Source organism: Ambystoma mexicanum, chromosome 11 (genome assembly GCF_040938575.1).
Source record: "Ambystoma mexicanum isolate Mex_15411 chromosome 11, UKY_AmexF1_1, whole genome shotgun sequence".
Classification (NCBI taxonomy): Eukaryota; Metazoa; Chordata; class Amphibia; order Caudata; family Ambystomatidae; genus Ambystoma; species Ambystoma mexicanum.
The window spans coordinates 1,279,695,465-1,279,715,861 of record NC_090934.1 but is presented as its reverse complement, the minus strand read 5'-3'; the positions used below and the strand labels follow the sequence as shown (position 1 = coordinate 1,279,715,861).

Below are 20,397 nucleotides of genomic sequence, written 5' to 3'. Positions count from 1 at the left end.
GACCACGGATATCAAGGGCATGCTATGCATGTTTTCAATCCCCCAACTTTGTGGGGGTCCATAAAGCCAGCTTCAATTAAGTTAAATAGTTATGTAAATGAGGAATACCAAACTCAGTCCTCTCTAGAGCTATTATAGCAGTTTCTGACGAGAAGTAAGATAAAGCAAGCTGCACCACTCAGAAAGGTTGGAGGTTCATCCAGCAATTATCAATTGGAGCCCTGCTAGGGAGGGGCAGCTGCCATCCCCTATATGGCCAGATAAATTGCCCTACTGCCCTATTGCGCCCTGGGATGCCCCTGCAGCACTGTGTGCAGCTTTGACTTTGCACCCTATTTCACTGCTTGGGGTCCAGCAGTGGGCTGGGCATGGGGACCAGTGGGGGTGCCTATAGTGCTTCTTTGTGTCTGGGTGGTAGCTTGTTCAACGCCCCTAAAGTGACCCGTGAATATTAGGTGGCCACCAAATGTTAGGGTTGCTAACCTGTAAGTTCTCTGGGCCAAAGGTGCGGGTGGGCATGTTTGCTTTTTTTGCATGTTTTTATTTCTTATAAAAGTCTTTTACAGTTTACAAGAAACCTTTACACTCAGCTAAGACAAAAGATAATACAAAATTAATCAAAATTGTTCAAAAATAACAACAAAAATGAGCAAGACCATCAAATGACATCTTTTCTCACAACATTAATCAGATTAAACGAATAATCACACAATTAGTAAATTACACTAATAACTAAGCCCAATCTCTGTCCATGCTGATTCACCCTCAGCCATTCTATTTTTCAAACCCAAGATAATTTTGTCTAGTAAAAATGTCAAAGCAATTAATAAAGTTTGATTTGAAGTGGTCATGAGCCTTTCCCACAAATCAATAGTCAAAACACAAGCAGTTGAGTGCAAGAGGGACCCCAGATGGTAAATTCTCTGCTGCTGGAATGAGGGGCACTCTAACACTAGCTGCATTAATGATTCAGTTCATTCTAAACCACACATCCAGTATCTCCACATGCCTATTGATAGGCTTTTGATTTTGATAGATGTACATATATATATGGAGCTCAGGTCACCCTCATTATGAGTGTGCCGGTCTGGGAAAAATGCTGGTAAAACGGCCGGTAATACCAGATCCAGCATTTTACCCGGACCGGCACATTCAGAGTTTGCTGTAGGGGCAGTGAACTTCCGACTGCACTGACCTGCTGGGAGTTTAGGCCCCTACCAGCAAAGAATTGCCGCTATCACCTGCACCTCTGCTGCCGGTGATAGGGGCAAAACCATTCCATGGAGCAATGGGAACTTACTGCTGTTGCCAGCACCCGTAATATCCCAGTAACAGGTGGAGTAGGGGCTGGGTTTGGCTAGTGGGAATAGATACTAAATGCAAGATAGATTTTCTAGTGTGTTGACGCCTGCAGTTTGAAAGCACCTGGCTAATGTGTGGGTCTGTTCCAAGGTGGTCTATGTCAAGATTACTTCAATTATCTGGCTGGCAGGGAGCTTTGTGTGCCATACTGAAAGGATGCGCTGGTTCTATGTCGAAGTTATTTGAAGAGGTGTAGATTACTGATGTTTGATTGTTGGGATGGGTGCTGTGATAGATCAGAATCAGGAGACGGATATGGTCACATTGTGACAGACTCTCTTTTATCACCAGCTATAAATCTATTCTGTCCCTAGCTCCAAGATCTTGTCCTTATTCTCTAAGAAACTGCCAAAGGGTGCTTGTATGGAAGGTTGTTGAAAAAACAAGGATATCCTTTGTCGAAAGCCTGTATTAACCGAAATTCTGTCCCTACCATTTACAACAAAATATATAATTCAAACAAAGATACACTGAGGCCATCGGCCCTTGCACATGAATTGTGGCTGGTTTCTAACCCCACTCAGGAATGCTTTCCTTCCTATGCCTCCCCACCCTTGATGCACAGTTATTCCAGTGGTCTGAATGTCTTTTGAAATGCTCTCTCTCCAGCTCAGGCCAGTCGGATACATGAGTGCCTTTTATCTGCTTCTAGCCCCCTCCCACCTTCTTCTGGAAGAGTGTTCTGGTGTCATCTATGGGGCAGGTTCCAGGCTTTGTTGAATCAGAGGCAGGTCTTGGTTGGTACCCTGTATTGGGTTTTGGTTATTTGCACCTCATCTTGGGGTCTTGTGTCTCTCCTCTGTCTTAGGCTTCTGTCACTCTCGCCCAAGCTGGGGTCTTAACCTTTCTCACCCTACCTTGGAGTCTGGGTACGCTCACCCCTCCTTGGAGTCTTATCTCTTTCAACCCATCTTGGATTTGTTCTTCTCTCACCCCTCGCTGCAGTCTGGTTTATCTCATCCCATTTTGGGGGCAGGTTTGGGTCCCACCTCCCCACTACCCATTCTACTGACCATGTACCTCTGCTTTCTTGACGGTGATCCTCAGGTGAATTGGGAAGTCAGGCCTCTGCTTTTCTGTTTCTGTGACATGTTCTTGCTTCTCTGCTTTGGCACGGTGAGTTGTCAGCGTAACCTCGGTGCTAGCATCTCGAGAAACTGCTTGTTCAGTGGTTTCAGTTTCATGTGTTTCCTCATGGTCGAGCCTTCCCGGCTCCTAGTTCCGTAGGGCTCTCAATGTTTAACGGCTCGGCCACGGACGAGCTTGCAATTTCTGGTGCATGCTTTGCGTCTCTTGCCACACCTCTCCGGAGGAGGATTTCTCAACTCTCCGGCCCTGTGGTTGGCAGCTCTCTCTCTCTTCAATCCTGAATGGTGCTTTATCCTTCCTTCTACAAAGAAGGGGGACCTCCCACTGCTCTTTCATTCCCAATGAAAACTGTGCGTATTGAATGCCAGAAACCACACCAGTTTTTCCTTCCACCATTTTCAATTCATCACACCGTTTAACCCTGATGTAGCCGAACAAAGTTATCAGAGGGTTGGGAATATGGAAAACCATGTAAATGCCTTTCTAGGGATTCCCTGTCCTCAAAGGTAGGGGGGTCACTTGAGTGGTATTTGGCTTGCCATGACCTTTAGGGGGTGTTAAGCTTAGTAGGCTCACTTTCCTGTCCCAAAGGGGGTCATTTGGAGAATCCACCCAGGATGGCCATGGTACTAGTTCATGTCTGGCCGGATAACTGTGAGATGAAATCCTGAGGCACCAACGAATTGGCCGTGCCTAGCAGCAGTCAGCGTGCAGTGACTGGCCCACAATCATATTTGGGGAAGATCTATGAGCTTGCGCAGCAGTAAGTAGAAAGTCAACAGTGAAATTGCTCCAGAGGAAAAGCTTTGTATGGACACCTACGAGCAAAATAGCAGCGGGGCAAACAATTTGCTCCGAATGGCCTGCCTGTTAAACTTCACTTTAAGCACTGACAGACCTTTTTTTGGCTGTGCTTCCAAAATACAGAAAGCCCCATTACTGCATGAAGCACCAGGAGCTTTGCTTGGCCTCCCTCAACAGGATTCGCGAACAAAAGAAGCAAGCCGAGCACATGTGGCACAGAGCATTAATTGGTCATGGGTTGTTGCATGTAAGAATTCAACTGAATCCAAAACCATTTTGCAATGTGACAAAAGAAATAAATGCAGCACAAGAGAAAAGCTCGACTTCATGAACGATGAACAGTGCATCTTTATCCTGCCAAGGTCATGCAATTAGGCCGAACCTATTTCCGGTTGGCGTCCAGGAGGTCGATTAGGCAGCTGACTCTTGAAAGACTAGAGAAGGCAATAACATCGTGCTTTAAAGACATTAACAGCCTTATTAAGAGTTGGGCGGAGCGGCTAAAATCTGCACTAATGCAGTGTTCGCCGAGTTACTGCCCCATTACCAATGCATTACTGCACAGCCCAACTATAGTTTTGGAGGTGTGGTGGATGAAAAACCTCCAGCTAAATGCTGGAGGTAAATCTGCCACTTTACGACAAAAATGCAGCCATTTTGTCGGAATTACCGCCAGCAGGGATTACCGCTGGTGGATTTATCGCCTGTGTTAATTCTGCTGAAATACCGTGCACTCCTATGGACTCCATAAATGGAGACTAACACTGCCACACTGGCACTTGTAATACAGCAGTAATTCCACCGGGCCAAGTGGAGGTAACTGTAATATAGTTTTGTGGTATCCAGCAGTAAATCTGCCAGAATACCGCCAAATTCATAATGAGGCTCGACGTGTAATTTCCTAAAAGCATATTGTTTCTGATGTATTTAGTGTGGGTAGGGATCAAATTGGTGTGAGGTTTTTCCTATGTGTTCTTGTTTGGTTAATGCGGCTCCCACCAGGTCCCCAAAAAATTACACTTGTTGAACCCTATTTACACATTATGTTTCTGCAAGTGCTGACATACTCACCAGACACTATACTTTATTGCTGTCAATGGATGTTCCTTGGCTTGCTGACTATGTGATTTCATGGTGTATTCATAATCTGCATTTATTTTACTTAAAATCATAATTGGAATTTATATATATACATTCCTTACGTCGACAGGTTCGCGGTTCCCAGTGTTCCGTTGCGTTAATAGAAATACCCAAGAAGAGGCAGCGGACAGCTTCTGTGACTCCAGCAGCAAACCCAGCCTCGAGGAAGAACCCTGCAACGTTTTCCCGTGCCCAGCCTTGTAAGAAACACCCACTTTTTATTGTCTACAGGGGAGGAATTGGGCTCGAACAAGACTGTGTTCCTGCAAAAACTATCTTGCTGGAGCCCAAGTTGAGGACGATCTCTGCCCGTAACTGCCTTGAGTCTCTTGAATGCTGTGTTTAACACACAGCGTTCAGGAAACTGCCTGGGGCAGAGGGCTTCCTCATCTTGGGGTTGGGGGTTTCTGGTGATCAGCTGCACGCATAGAGACACAGTGCCAGACACAGTGTTTCTATGCGTACAGCTGAGCTGAGATATGCAACAACTTCACAGACTGCATCTGAAAGTCATTCTTTGTTCAACAGCCCAAGCTCAACAAATGAAAGAGTCCAAAGTTGTAAACGTCTTATTATTTGCACACATTTTACTGTCAGGGTGACTATTCTGACAGAGGAAATGAGCACCATACCAAGTGTGCATTGCATGCTCCGAAGAAATTAACGTCTGAATTACTAGCACAGAAATTGGTGGTCATTCTTATGTTCCCAAAATGCACTTTGTGTTTATGTAAAGCAGCCAGTATCCTATATTCAGGACACGTACATCATTCGTAACATAGCTCCACCCCACACCATCGACAATCCGGCCTCAGTCCTGTCCACACCACTGACAATCGCCCCATCTCTCCACTCCCTCACCCGCGAAAGGGAGGGGGAGGCGTTCCCCCAGTAATTGTTGTCAATTTCCAGCACTGATTTCGAAGCATCATTTTGATCCATTTTAAAGTATAGATGCAATTTGAATTTTTTAGAAAATTCCAGTGAGCTTGCTAATATCCTCAGCATCTGCACAGCTCGTATCCAGCTGTTTCGTACCTAATGATTTTGTAAGACTCAATTTTCAGAATAAATTAATAAATCGGTCCTATGTTTAATTGTGAAAGTCCAATTGGTTGTTACCAATTCAAAATTCTATATGGCAAAGTATTGCAAGACAATCGTGTATCAAAAATGCATGCCATTCAATGTTTATCATACATAAGAAGAATATCAATAGTGCATAGAGCGTAGCAAATTGGCTCCCGGTGGTGAGGGCAATCGGTAATTACCATTTCAAAACTCACTACGGAGGACTAACGAATGGGAAGCCAGAGTAACTCCTGAAATTAAGCAAATATGATGACTCACCACTCTCCTCATATGGTTATCAGAGTGTCCACAACAAATGGGGACCTTTGAGAAGAAGGTCTGAACAAAAGGTTTGTTTCCATCGCAGGCAAAAGTCAAGTTGAGTCTATTGAGAGCATAAGGTTTGTGTTATTAACTAATTAGTATAATTAAAATTACATTTGGGATTGATGGCTGCAAAGAAATACTTCTTACCAGACACTAAAACTTGAATGGCTTTCATAATGACACAATCTCACTACAACTTGTATACCTTTAGGGCATTACATGTTTACTTCAGGGACAGCTCGATATACCTATAAATCTATCGAACCAGATGATTATTCTTTTATTCTTTTCCCTCAATGTATTCTGACAAGCACCTTTCTTTCACTGTGAACAACATTACAGAATCAGGCATGGCTTACTGAAGCACCAGAACCCGAGGAGGGGGACAATACCGATCTGGCAATGGCCCTTGGGCGATAGTTACAAGCCAGAGCAAATTGATGGCTTCAACATAGCTGCGGGTGCATAACCAGACTGGTAATGCCCCCCTGCGAGTGTTCTATTGCTATTAGTACCCCGGCACATCATACTGGGATACCAATAGCATTTAATTCTCAAGCTGGGAAACAACGTTGAAACCGATTCTCAACTCGAGAAAAAAAAAGAAAAGAAATTGGACGCCATGGATCGGGGAGAAGGGAACTCATTCATTGTTGTCCCTTTTCCCTTTCCATGGCAGCCATTAAAATGAATGAAAAGAAAATAAACAAACAAAGTTGCCGCCATGGACAGAAGGAAGTATATGTCCCTCATAATTAGATGCAAAGCACATATAACAGAAATTAATTAATCTATGTTTAAGGTGCAAACATTCCACTAACTACAATTAACTCTAAATACATTGGGTAAAAAAAAATGAGAATAACTGCACACTGTCCTTTTCTTTTTTTGACCTGCACCAGCTGGGACATAGGGGAGTGGTCAGAGTGCAGCAAAACCTGTGGCCTTGGCATGCAGCACCGCCAAGTCCTATGCCGACACATCTACGCCAACCGCACCCTCACAGTGCAGCCATACCGCTGCCAGAGCCTGGAAAAGCCAGAGACCACAAGCACGTGCCAACTGAAGATCTGCAGTGAATGGCAAATCAGGACAGAGTGGACGCCGGTAAGTAACCGCAGTGAAGCTACTTGTGCACTTCGAGCACCCCTGGGATGGTACTACATCACATTTCGTAGGCATTAAATTCAAACTGATGCATATCGATGACCCAAATGTGTCTGTAGCTTGAACATTTGCACACAAATACTTAGTGAACTAGAATATGAACTTGCTGAAAATGTGCAGACTACCATGCATGCACAAGTGCCATGTCAAAGAAAGAGCAAATAAAGTGAATGAGCACTTTAGATACATCAACATCAACACATCCACACTCTAGCTGGCCACTCAATTCAGATGATTCTCACATGTAAGAGACAATTTGGTTGACATCACATTACAATTCAATTCAATGCTGGGAAGAGTAAGTCACTGCTATTTGGTCGTACAAACAACAGACAGAGCAGTGGACCAGGTGGCTCCCCTTTTTCAATGTGTTAGGACATCCTTAGTAGCCACCGGAAGGGGGCGGTGTCTGACTTCACCCCGTCGGATGGTACCTGGAGGCTCCATAAGGATCTCCTGGCCCCATAATATAGATAGTCCTTGGGGAGTTCACAATCTACAACACAACATAGGTGGCCTATGATAATGGCTATCAGGGGAAGGGACGCTTCCACCAGCATATGCCAATTTATGGAATATGTACCAGTGATGACAGTGCTCTCTGGTTTTGTTGGAAATGCACCAATGCAAATTAGGGAACCCCCCTCTTTTGAAGAAAGCAGATCACTAATAATGATGTTCAATTGGTATTACAGGAAGAGCTTAATGTCTTATTTCATAATATCAATGAGCACATGCTACTTTGTGTGCCCTGTGAAGATTTGGATGGATGGCCACCCAAGTCAATGCAAATCAAAGACTGCTACTGCATGGTACTGTTTTTGTTGCTTCTTTTTGCTTGTAACAAATAGGTAACACATATACGTACTACAAATGAAGTCATCAGTACTACGGATACCACTTGTAACGTAAAACAGGACCACCTTGCTTGCTGTTGTGATTTTAATCATAATAATAAAAAATGGTATGCTATTATTCTTAAATCATTACATTCTCACACATCTTCTATGTCATCAACATTTGTGTTCTTTGATCATACCAAAGCATAGTCATTGAATCGTGGTATCACCACCACAGCAGGTGTGCTCAATGTGAACTTCTTGTTCCAGTGTTCCGTGCCCTGCGGAGTGGGACAGAAGACGCGCGACGTAAAATGCATTAGTAACATCGGCGACATCGTCGACGACGAAGAGTGCAACATGAAGTTGCGCCCTGAGGATATTGAAAACTGTGACATGGGTACTTGTGCAAAGAGCTGGTTCCTGACGGAGTGGAGTGATACGGTAGGAATGTAAAAATGACTCAACAATTTGTTTCGATATTTGCTTCTTATACTACCATTATCTTTAGAACACATCTTGAAAATATAATATATACAAGATTTTGCCTTCCATTGTTATTTGCATCAGGAAGAGTTTGTGTGATACAATTATTTAGAACTTTGGTCTGCCAGCTTTGGCTTTCCAAATTTTTTTGACTACTGCTCCCATCAGCCCTAGCCAGCAGAATGGATGGTGAGGGATGATGGGAGTTAGAGGTGCGAGATCCCTGACTTGGGACAATAAACTCACAAAATCTGAGACTCTCTATTTGCCACACAGAATGATCATTTACCAGAAATGACAACCAACTACCCATACATATTTATGAAGTGCTCTGTTTATATAGTAAATTAAAATACTTGGTTAGAAGGGCATCCTGTCAATATATAATAACACTGAGAAAGTGCTCAGATTTTAGTGTAGAAAATAATGCCTGCTGTACAAATAGTGGGTAGCGCACTAGCAATGTGTGTGGATGATGTGCACTGCTCTGTCGTGTCAATACACATCTACTGGTGGCACCATTGATTAGGCAAACCAGTAAAAGCATAAAGATCAAACGAGAGTGTGGGGCAGACTGGGAACAACATCTTTGAGTCAGCAAAAGAGTGGAAAGAAAAGTTAAAGTGAAGTAGAAAATAATACAATGCAAGATGGAAAAAATGATCATCGAGTTTTTTCTTTGTCATGCAGAATCCTGACTGTGGGATCTTACCATGAACAATACTAAGCTTGTGGCTATCTCTCCTTTCTGCCAGCATACTGTTTCCCTCTGGGCACTCACTATCCTGAGGGTCCCTTTCTCAACGTGCCACTCGGCCATCCCTTGCTTTCATTTTTGAATTTTTTTATTATTGTTTTGTACTTTAATTTTGGTTATTCTAATGGTATTTATTGAGCGTGGACTGAGCTTCAAGGAGCAGTGGAGCACTTCACAGAGACATACCCCAAAACAGATACGTAACGGAGCACTGTACAGAGGTATACGACATTACAGATGCATAACGGAGGTTTTTTTCAGTGCTAACAGCAGAACAGATATACAGTGGGGGATAGGATACAGAAGGGCACAGAGGAGAGGTACAACTATACTGGGTGGGGGGAGGAGAGGGGCGGGAGGCACCGAGCACGACAGGTGGGGCGAGGGGGCACCGTGATGGCGTAGGTGTTGAGGAGGAGAGACTCCTTGAAGAAGTGGGTCTTGAGTTCTTTTCTGAATTGCAGGAGCGTGGGGGCGAGTCTGATGCCAATGGGGAGGAGGTTCCATAGTGTTGGGGCGTCAGCAGAGACAGCTTGTTTTCTGGTTCTTTCCTTTTTGCCTGTGCCAGCGAGTTTGCTTATCTCCCTTTAGGAAACAGCATTGGGCATTTTGCTTCCTTCCCCTCTGGCAACACCAGTGTCGAATTCCACCTCCCTCTCTCGCTTCAATGGTTTATGACTGATGAGTGACATCAGACGACTCCCCACCGAGCCTGAGACTGGGTGATCTGCACCCCTCTATTTCATCCCCTAGTATAGTGGGCTCCTTGATGCCAAATTGCCTCCTCCCCCGTGGCCCCCGTTGTTAGCTCCCAGGTCCCTTGTTTTGATCCTTTGCTATCTGCTTTCATTACATATACTTACTTGCCCCATGACTCTTAAAGCACCACAATGTTTTCCAGAGCTATGGCCATGCCAAATGAATACCCTAACAATTATACGAATAGCATGAGTGGATAACAATTAATGAAAACACTGTTTCTGGGTCCTGTAGAGACAAGTATTGCAAAATAATGGCAATATCAAGAGCTTTCTACAGCAGGTAAACATTGTGGTCATTTTAGGGTAGCCAAGGGTCTTTGTCCCCGCCATCTTTTGTGGCACCCCTTTTCCCACTCATTTGTCAGGGGCCCATTTCATTTAGATGTCATGCCCCCCCTTCCTGACCCCCCGATCATTTTCAACAGAGTTACTCCACTGTAAATCTTCCCTGTTAACTGCATTCCAAGTTGACATTTGACATGCTTTTTGATCTTTTCCACCTGTGCAATAGCCTCTTTGCGTTGTGAAACCAGTACTTCTATGGCAGGACTGTGTTCCGATGTTGTGAATTCCCATCGCTTTCGGCGGCACTTATTAGAATGTCATCGCTGCTTCTGCCATTGGCATCGCCACCCCCTGTGAACTTAGACAGCAGACCACAAAGCAATGCGGCATAATGATGGCATCAATGCCGCATGTCAGACCTTTTAGCAAGTCGGCATCATGAGACAAGCATACACGCTAACATCCGTTCCCTTTCTCTTGGGGATGCAGTGATACCATTGCAGCAAAAATGACGCCTATACAAAAAATCGCGGCAAAAATGTTGTGGTTTGACCCGGTAAAGGTGTAACCCATTATACCATTTAAGGGGAGCAGGGGTGTACCCCGCTCCCCTTAAATGGTATAATGGGTCCAGGGGTTGCGGGAGTATCCCCCGCATCCTTTACATGGATTGCAGTGGCAAAACCACAGCATTTTTGCCGCAATATTTTGTAACCAAGTCAATTTTTGCCACGATTTTAACACATGGATCCTTCTCTTTTGGAATGTGATAAATCGCATGACCCAGTACGTTGCCATCTCTGAGGAAAGGCAGGCAGTACAGTGAAACCTGCTCATCTCTCATTTATTGGTTAGACATCATTTTGCAAAGGAAGGCAGGAATGTGCGTGGATTGGCAACTATATCAAAGCCAGATCATATACACTTTCAAGCCTTACCAAGACATAATGTACATTTCCGAGAAAACCACTTTGGAGTCTAATTCGCTTCATCCTATCGTAGTCAGTTACATGTTTAAGCGAGGCTAGGCATCTGACCAGGGCTAGTCATATATTGGTGCATTGGGACTCTTATTCGACTGCATTAGAAGAAAGGCACTAGCTTGCTTACGAAAATAGCAAATCATTGGTTGTAAATTGTAAATAAATACAGTGCATACTAATCTCAAGGTCATGGTTCATCATAGCAGTGCCACTCTCTTTCCTCCCAAATTGCCCTGGGATTTGGTTGATACACTCATGTGAGGTGCTGCGTATCCTTTCTCCAGTAGATGTCTTCTAGTGATTCAACAGTGCTCCCAGCCTCCATGGCTGAATTGGAATTTATGAATTTATATTGTTAATTTTTATTAAGATTTTCTATCCTGAATTAATTTGATGGCACTGATGCCAATATTATGAATTTGTATTTCCAATGATCACGGAGATTTTTTAGATCTTAAACAGTGATTTTTTCTTGTAATACATATTAATGTGCTTCTTTCATGTCCGGTTTGGTCGAAAAAGTGGATTTGTATCAAAATAGTGGTTTGATTGTCAAAATACGATGTAGATGGCAGCTCTCCTGTAGTGTTTACACATGGCAGCTCTCCTATCCTGTTTACACATGGCAGCTCTCCTATCCTGTTTAGGCAAGTTTAATAACCCTACTCCTAAATTGCCTAAGTCTCATAAACACATTTCCGAACCTGACAAATAACAAAATGTAGCTTTAGCCATGGAACCATTTTTCAATGTCCTTCCCAAATTAGCTAGATATATATTTATTTTGACATTTCTTAAACACATCCAAAGCCAAGAGAGGGTGATTGGGTACTCCACAACGTAGTGTATGCTTCCACACAATCCATTCTAAATATTTGTAACCAAGTCTCCTTTTGGTAAAATACAACCAGAAATAAAACATTTGAAAAACCCAAACTATAGCTCCTGCCAAAGCAGTTTTTTTTAAAAGAAATGCTTTGAAAAACGATGTCATTATTTAGAATCTCACATTATTCTTATAAAGATGGACAATTTAGGGCAGTGAATATCTTGGTGCTGTCACATAATTAATTGATATGAAGTGAACAATATTCAGTTGCCAAGTTTTGAATTTGTTAACACCCGTCACCTCCGTAAATACTGGATCTCAGCTAAAAATGATAGCTGTGGTATTACTTGCATCTTGACCATAACATAGCAAAGTGTAAACAGTGATCTAGCACTTTGAAAACCACTCTTCTCTGGCATGTTCTGTATAACTGGTCATTTCAGCACAGCCTTATAACACACGGTATTAATGTACTCAAAGTGGCAAGACCTGTTATGGCTCTTAGTGGACTCCCCTTTCCTCTTGCAGAGATTCAACTATTACATTGGGGCTCATTATAAGGGTGGCAGTGGCGGTATGAACGGTGTCGGTAAGGCACCGGCACCGTTCATACCGTCCCGCTGCATTACGAGTTCTGCTTGCCGGTTCCTGACAACCCTGGCGGGCTGTGAAGCACCGCGAGCAGAACTCGTGATTGCACCGGCACCGTTATCAACGGTGCCGATGCAACCATGCTCCCCACCCCCATTCTACCCTATGGGGCGATACTATCATATTGCCACCCGCGAATGGGCAATTACCGGCCCATTCATCTCGTAATGGGCCGGTTATAGCCCAATCACGGGAGGTGGTAGCGAGCATGGCGGTAGCCGTGCCTGCCATACAGGCACAGCTACCGCCATGCTCGTAATGAGGTCTATTGTCCTAGGTATCATAGGCCAGCAACCTCTGGTTTTCCAGATGTGCTGCCTACAACTCCCTTCCATCCCAGTCAGCAAGGTCAATGGTGAGGGATGATACAGGTATTAATCCAAAATATCTGGAGAGTCAAAGGTTGCAGATCCCTATCCGAGGTAGAATTGTATTCCAAATAACCCATACCATTCCACACCACATTAGAGGTTCGCTGCTAGTCTCCTGATAGGTTACGAAGTAACGCCTCATCAACGGTTTATGCAGATTCGACCACTTCACCCCAGCCATTGTCCACCTTCACTGACTCCCAATGCATGCACAAATCACCTTCAAGTCTTGCTGCATCCTCTATAAGGCAGTCGCCCTCATGTCACCCAGCTACCTCGCAGAGAAACTCTGCATCTCTGGTGGACAGCGCACCACCAGAAGTCAGGACACATGTAGACTTGAAAATCCACCAATGCAAAAAGGAAAGGACCAGAAAACAAGCCGTCTCTGCCTTACTCTCCAAGACTATGGAACCTCCTCCTCGTCAGCATCAGACTCGCCCCCACGCTCTTACAATTCAGAAAATAACTCAAGAACCACCTTTTGAAGGAGTTGCTCCTCCTCAATACCTAGGCCATCACGTTGCCCCTCGTGCCATCTGACTTCCCAGACGCCGCCCTCCCCCTCCTCCCTGCCACCCGGTACAGCTGTACTCCTCCACTGTGCCCCTCTGAATACTGCCCCCGCTGTATAATTGTTCTGTTGTTACCTCTGAAAAGTGCTGCGTTATGCAGCTGCAATGTTGTATACCTCTGTAAAACGCCCTGCTGCTTCCCGAAGCTGTCTGCACTCAGTAAATACAACAATAATAACAATAATAATATTAATAATAATAATAATAATAATAGAGCATTCTGTCCCACCGGTACAGTTTATATGTGACCTCATGGACCTCGGCATCATGTGCAGCCTTGAACCCTGGCTCGTGGACAGCATCTCTAAGTTCCTGTTGAAAGGAAGCCTGGCCCGTGCCTACTCCCATGTCGCGATGAGCCTTATTTTTGAGTAAGCAATATGGGGGTTCCCTGGAAAATAAGCACTGTAACAATTACCTAAATTATAAATCTAGCATGCCTGCCTGCTTACAACTGGGAAACATCCCCATAGCCATGATCTTAGACTTGAGGATCTTGACCAGCAAAATATGTCTTCAGAAAGGTGTCAACGAGAAGCCAGATAGTATTTTCTGTCCAGGTTGTACTCTCTGTGTGCAACCAGAGGAGCTAGAATTTCCCCTGCTCTGCACTGAGGTTTAAGTTGACTCCATTTAACTGGATATCACTCAAACTGAATTGAGAGCGGCTCAGGCCGCAACACTATCTCACACCATCCAGCTATCCAATTGTTCTGTCCCCATATCTGCCTGTATCCGGTCATTACAACACTATCTGAGCGTACACTTTGAATTCAAAGTCAGTCCGAAGACCATATAAGCAGGCAAAACAGTTTACCAATATTCTCCTACATGTTCTTGGCTAGCTAATGAAGCAGCTAACAGTGATCAACTATACTCACAAGTCACAGACGGAAGGATAGAGTGGGTTGACCCTGGGTTCCCGGGGCCTGCCACCCACTCTGAGGTACCGTCCCCTGTTGTGTTATATGAGGGATCTCCCCGATGCTCAATCCCATCCCTAGTCTCACATGTTGGTAGCCCTCCACCACTGTGCTGAGTAACATGTAATGCCCTTTGAATCCTATGCATGAGAATAAAAGTAAAAAGGAGAGCAACAAGTGGGCATCCCATAGACTCACCTCCAGGGGAGTCCGCAAGCAGTGATGACTCCATAAGGAATCCTGTGTTATGTTATGTTAAAGAAACTTCTACAGCGCGCGGTCACCCTAAGGTATCTGGGCACTAGAGGGCATGGCATAGCCATAACAAAGAATGCTCCGCTAAAACAAGTAGGTCTTTACAGCCTTCCTAAAGGCCAGATGGTTGGGTAGCTTTTTTATAGCTGGCGGGAGCTCATTCCAAGGCAGAGCTGCTGCTATGGAAAAGGCTCCGCCTCCAATCCGCACACATCGGACAGAAGGCACACAAAGCCCATCAGCAGAGGCAGAACGCAAACAACGCGCAGAACAGTAACAAATAAACTTTGCTCTAAGAAATTCTGCCCCCTGGTCATGCAACGCCCGATGAACAATGCATAACGCTTTGAATCTGATGTGTTCATCAACCTGGATCCAGTGAAGGAAATGGAGCACTGGGGAAATGTGGGCCCTATAGGGTGTGCCCATTGCCACACGGGCTGCTAGGTTTTTTAAGCACTGAAGCTGCCGGATCAACCCCTTCGGCTGTGTGTTAGCAGGAGAGCAGTTCAGGGCATGATTCACAGAGAATGCTCCGGGCTTCCTGCTCGTTCCAGGTCTTGGGACTCATGGGAGTCAGGAAAAAGCTGGGAATCACATGAATGAGCCAACCCAGGGAAGCTGCAAAACTAATTTCAAGATAACTTATCAGCTGCTTTCTAACATTAGAGAGCGGAGCTGTGTGGCAGTCCATTGTGTAACGCAGGCCTCCTGGGAAAATTGTAGCTCACTTGGGTTTTGACCAATCATCCAACCACTACAAGCACTCACACAGCGGACACTGATGAGTTACTCAGCCGAGCCGTTATGGAGGTAGGGTATAAAAGGGAAGCATAAGAGCAGGGAGGTATGGGATGGTGCAGTAGGAATGAATACAGAGTGTTGTGCAGCAGAGTGGCGAGGAGCCCGGTGGAGAGGAGAAGGAGAGAGAGTAGAGGGGTGGAAGTGGAGAAGAAGAGTGGGTGAGCAGGGCATGGAAAGGAGAAGCAAAAACAGTTGATGAGGAAGAGAGAGTATCAAAGGGGAGGATGAGATGAGGGCATACAGAGGAGGTGGAGAGGTATTACCATCATGGAAATATCAAAGGATGGGAGAAGGTAAAGGGGACAGAGGGAAAGGAGGAGAAACACCAGAGAAAAGACAGACGGGAGGACGGGGAAGAGCACTGCTAGGAGAAAGCAGAGAAAGAAGAGAGTGTGGAATGAACAGGGTGCAGGAGAGGTAGATGCAGAGAAGGTATTAGACCAAGGTTAAGGGGAAGTGGAAACATCAAGGGGGAGAGATGAAGTGAAACCTGGAAAGAAAGCAGAGTTAATATTGATGAAAAGGGAATTCCTGAAATGTTGGAGGAGGGACCAGAGTAAGAAACTCAATAGACAACAAATAAACTAAGCCTAGGTGAGCATGGTAGAGTCTTACCCACTCAGTTTCTCCGAACACCATCGGAGGAACTAGGGGTACCAGGTGGGGGTAAATGGTAGGGGAGTCGAGAAGAACCACCCCATGACCATAACGACTCTGGCTGCAGCCAAGAAAGATACATAACTGGTATATAAGTGTTCAGTACACCACCAATCCCAGACTACAGGAGTGAATGTTTTTTTCTACTGAGAAATCAGGCGCGAAACAGGAGAGAAAGGGAAAGATGGAGAACCACCATCCTAAGGTGTCCTTAGAGGGAATAGAGATTGAGAAGGTGCCTCGTGCTGACCTTAACTCCCACCCATGAGCCCAGTAAATAACTGACCCCTGCTTTGCACAACCAAATGAAACCTGATAGTGAACTCTTGGATTATTTCGAGTTGTCTGTTGATCCATGGGCCGTGACCATACCTGACAATATTTAGTACATAACCCCTCTACTTCTAATTATTTAACCAGATCATTTGTTTACCTCAATTTCCATCAGGAGCTGGAACCTCTAAGCACTTCTCTTTCTTCTTGCTAACATAGTCCACTGATATATGTTCTCTTTTCTCCCAGAAACCCCTCCTCCTCTCATCCTAACTTGAAATCTATCAAATCACACAGAAACAAAGTGGAGTTTTCACTGACACATACTCAACTTGAGGTTATCATGTGGGATACGCCCCTGAAATATTTAATACAAGGGACAAACCCACACCCCCACACATTATTGCTGGCCATTATTTGGTGCATGCCGTGCACTCACTCCCATGTTAGTTCCTGAAAGATTGTCTTGCGAAAATGCAGGACATGTCCTATATACTGCCCAATCATCCCCTGTATGTTTACTGAAAGCTCCAGGCCTTGTATTGATTCCATAAGTTAATATCCCTGCAAACCTATTGCCATCCAAAAATATATTAAGGCATGGAACGTGCAGGGGGCACCCCCGTAACCCAAGTAATATTTTAAAAGGAGCAGGGGACACCCCCACAACCCCTGCTCCCAAACAACCCTAATATTATCCCCACTAAAAATATTGCCTATGGTCGTTCCCGACTACCATATATACGGCAATATTTTTGGTGGGGATAATTTTACCTGATACCCTTGTATCGGCAGGGAAGAAAGCAGTTAATTCTCCACTCACTTCCTACAGTGAAGTGCAAACCTTCACACCCTCCCTGAAGATCATCTTGGGATGATCACAATGTAAAAGGGCCTCCAAAATCAGAAGGCCATGTGTTCTATCCAGGGGACTCATGACCTGCATATTTAGGACTTTGCATAGGTTTTCCCAATTATTCCCAAAATAGCCTGTTTGCTAATGCAAAATATGTATCCTGTCCTCAGCAAGGATCACAACATTGACGGTATGTGGCTCTTTAGCCCCAATTAGAGAACTTAGACTATATAGCTCCCTAGCCACCAATAGGGAGCTTATAATATGTAGCTCCATAGCTGTCAACAGAGGCGTTGCTGGGGCTGGGGGACTGCTGAGGGGGCTATATCCCCAGTTCCTTTGGGTGTAGTCCCGGCTAGAAGCTCGGGACTATAACCAAAAGGCTAGCTAGCCCCAAGTCCCGACAGTCCCGAGAATAAGTAGTCCTCCACCTTTTCCAGACCTAGCAACACCCCTGGCCACCAATAGGGAGCTTATAATATGTAGCTCCATAGCTGTCAACAGAGGCGTTGCTGGGAGTGGGGGACTGCTGAGGGGGCTATATCACCAGTTCTTTTGGTTGTAGTCCCGGATAGAAGCTCGGGACTATAACCAAAAGGCTAGCTAGCCCCAAATCCCGGCAGTCCCGAGAATAAGTAGTCCTCCACCTTTTCCAGACCTAGCAACACCCCTGGCTACCAATAGGGAGCTTATAATATGTAGCTCCATAGCTGTCAACAGAGGCGTTGCTGGGGGTGGGGGACTGCTGAGGGGGCTATATCACCGGTTCTTTTGGTTGTTGGAGTTCTTATAATGTGTAGTTCCCTACCCACCAATAGGGAGCTTATAATGTGTAGCTCCCTAGCAACCAATAGGGAACTTAAAATATGTAGCTCCCTAGCCACCAATAGGGAGCTTATAATATGTAGCTCCCTAGCCACCAATAGGGATCTTATAGTGTGTAGCTTCCTAGCCACTAATATGGAGTTTATAACATGTAGCTCCTTAGCCAGCAATAGGGCGCTTATAATATGTAGCTCCCTAGCCAGCAATAGGGAGCTTAAAATGTGTAGCTCCCCAGCCACCAATAGGGAGCTTATAATATGTAGCTCCATGGCCACCAATAGGGAGGTTATAATATGTAGCTCACTAGCCACTAATAGGGATCTTATAATATGTAGCTCCCTAGCCACCAATAGGGATCTTATAATATGTAGCTCCCTAGCCACCAATAGGGATCTTATAATATGTAGCTCACTAGCCACCAATAGGGATCTTATAATGTGTAGCTTCCTAGCCACTAATAGGTAGCTTATAACATGTAGCTCCCTAGCCAGCAATAGGGATCTTATAATATGTAGCTCCCTAGCCAGCAATAGGGAGCTTAAAATATGTATCTCCCTAGCCACCAATAGGGAGCTTATAATAAGTAGCTCCATGGCCACCAATAGGAAGGTTATAATATGTAGCTCACTAGCCCCCAATAGGGATTTTATAATGTGTAGCTCCATGGCCACCAAATGGGAACTTTTAATATGTAGCTCCGTAGTCACCAATAGGGATCTTATAATATGTAGCTCCCTAGCCAGCAATAGGGAGCTTATAATATGTAGCTCCCTAGCCAGCAATAGGGACCTTAAAATGTGTAGCTCCCTAGTTTATAATATGTAGCTAGCAATAGGAAGCTTATAATATGTAGCTCCCTAGCCACCAATAGGGAGCTTATAACATGTAGCTCCCTAGCCAGCAATAGGCAGCTTATAATATGCAGCTCCCTAGCCAGCAATAGGGAGCTTAAAATAGCCACCAATAGGGAGATTATAATATGTAGCTCCCCAGCCAGCAATACAGAGCTTAAAATATGTAGCTCCCTGCCCACTATTAGGGAGCGTATAATATGTAGCTCCCTAGCCATCAAATGGGAGCCTATGATATGTAGCTCCCTAGCCACCAATAGAGAGCTTAAAAGGCATCTTCTTTAGCCATTATGCCTGAGCTAAAAACATCTTTTCCCACCCCCATGCTGCCTCCTAGTTATCATTAAAATATCAACGCTTGCCAATTGTCCAATCGTAGGCTTTTATTCACCTATTGATAACATCATCAGAAATGGAGAGACCGGCACATCTTCTCTTAGTGAAGCCGACCTGTCCAAATCCATAGAGACAGTGAGAACCCTGGCCCCTTGCAAATTACAACACTTCATTTTGACCTATGCCTTTCTCTTTACCTTCACATAAAATAAGTATAAGGAACATGCCCTCAGAATTATTTCTGCCTGCATATCTGAATGTCATGATTCGTTGTTTCAGCCCTTTCTGGACTATGTAGTCCATAAAACATTGCAATGTTCCTTCAAGGGTAATTCCAACATGGCCAACGCCAGTGCAGAGCAACCGCTTTAGTGCTTCCAAGGATTCACCATCTCCTTGAAAATAGACACGCCGTCGATGCTCTGCGCGTCTCAATGCTACCTTTCCAAACTATCGGCAAGTGGTTGATATACTTTCCCTCTTTTTCGTGCTATAGCCTTGTTAGCGCATTCTATCCTTCCAGATAGTTTACAAGTCCCATCCACGCCTCCCACTTGAAATTCCCTCGCGCTCCTCCTTCCAGGGTCCCCTACCGGGCCGTTGTCTACTCGTTCCCTACCTGCTATCGGTACAAGTTCTGGTTCCTTCCTGGCTTCCTTCCTCCCGGGACTTCTTACCTGATCCTTCCTGGAGTTCTGAACGCACACTTAACTACGGCCGGATTCCTACCTGCGGCCTGGCGACTGAGGACACTCGCTTGTGTTTTTACAAGACCCGAGTCGTCCGGAAGAAAGAAAAACCCCAGACCAAGACTTCAAAAGATAAACAGGTGAGATTCAAGGCTAAGTGTGACACTGAAAGAGAATTGTGATAGGCCCCACCCATTCTCGGTTCTCTCTAACTTCCCTTACATCTGCTATAAGTAAGGCTGATTGGATGACCTTCACATCCAGTTTAATGGACCCTGTCTACACATTCTGCTTGGGAGCGCAGCCAACTGAGTTCCAGAAGCATTTGCCAACTCATCACTAAATGCAGGCGCATTGCTAGACAACAACTTTCAATATTTAAGTCTGCAATACACAGTCCTTGGTAGATAGTTTCTGCACCCTTTTCTTAG

The 20,397-nt window shown here is 44.8% G+C and overlaps 1 protein-coding gene across 2 annotated transcripts in view; it reads left to right on the top strand.

Moving 5' to 3' along the window:
• The window catches only part of THSD4 (thrombospondin type 1 domain containing 4), a 1,773,455-nt gene that overhangs the window by 1,669,257 nt on the left and 83,801 nt on the right, over window positions 1–20,397 (top strand). For both annotated transcript variants that reach the window (XM_069624755.1, XM_069624756.1), the window contains 3 exons: window positions 4,466–4,595; window positions 6,696–6,900; window positions 8,070–8,243. In XM_069624755.1, the coding sequence (XP_069480856.1) occupies window positions 4,466–4,595; window positions 6,696–6,900; window positions 8,070–8,243 (509 nt within the window). The remainder of the gene's footprint in view (window positions 1–4,465; window positions 4,596–6,695; window positions 6,901–8,069; window positions 8,244–20,397) is intronic.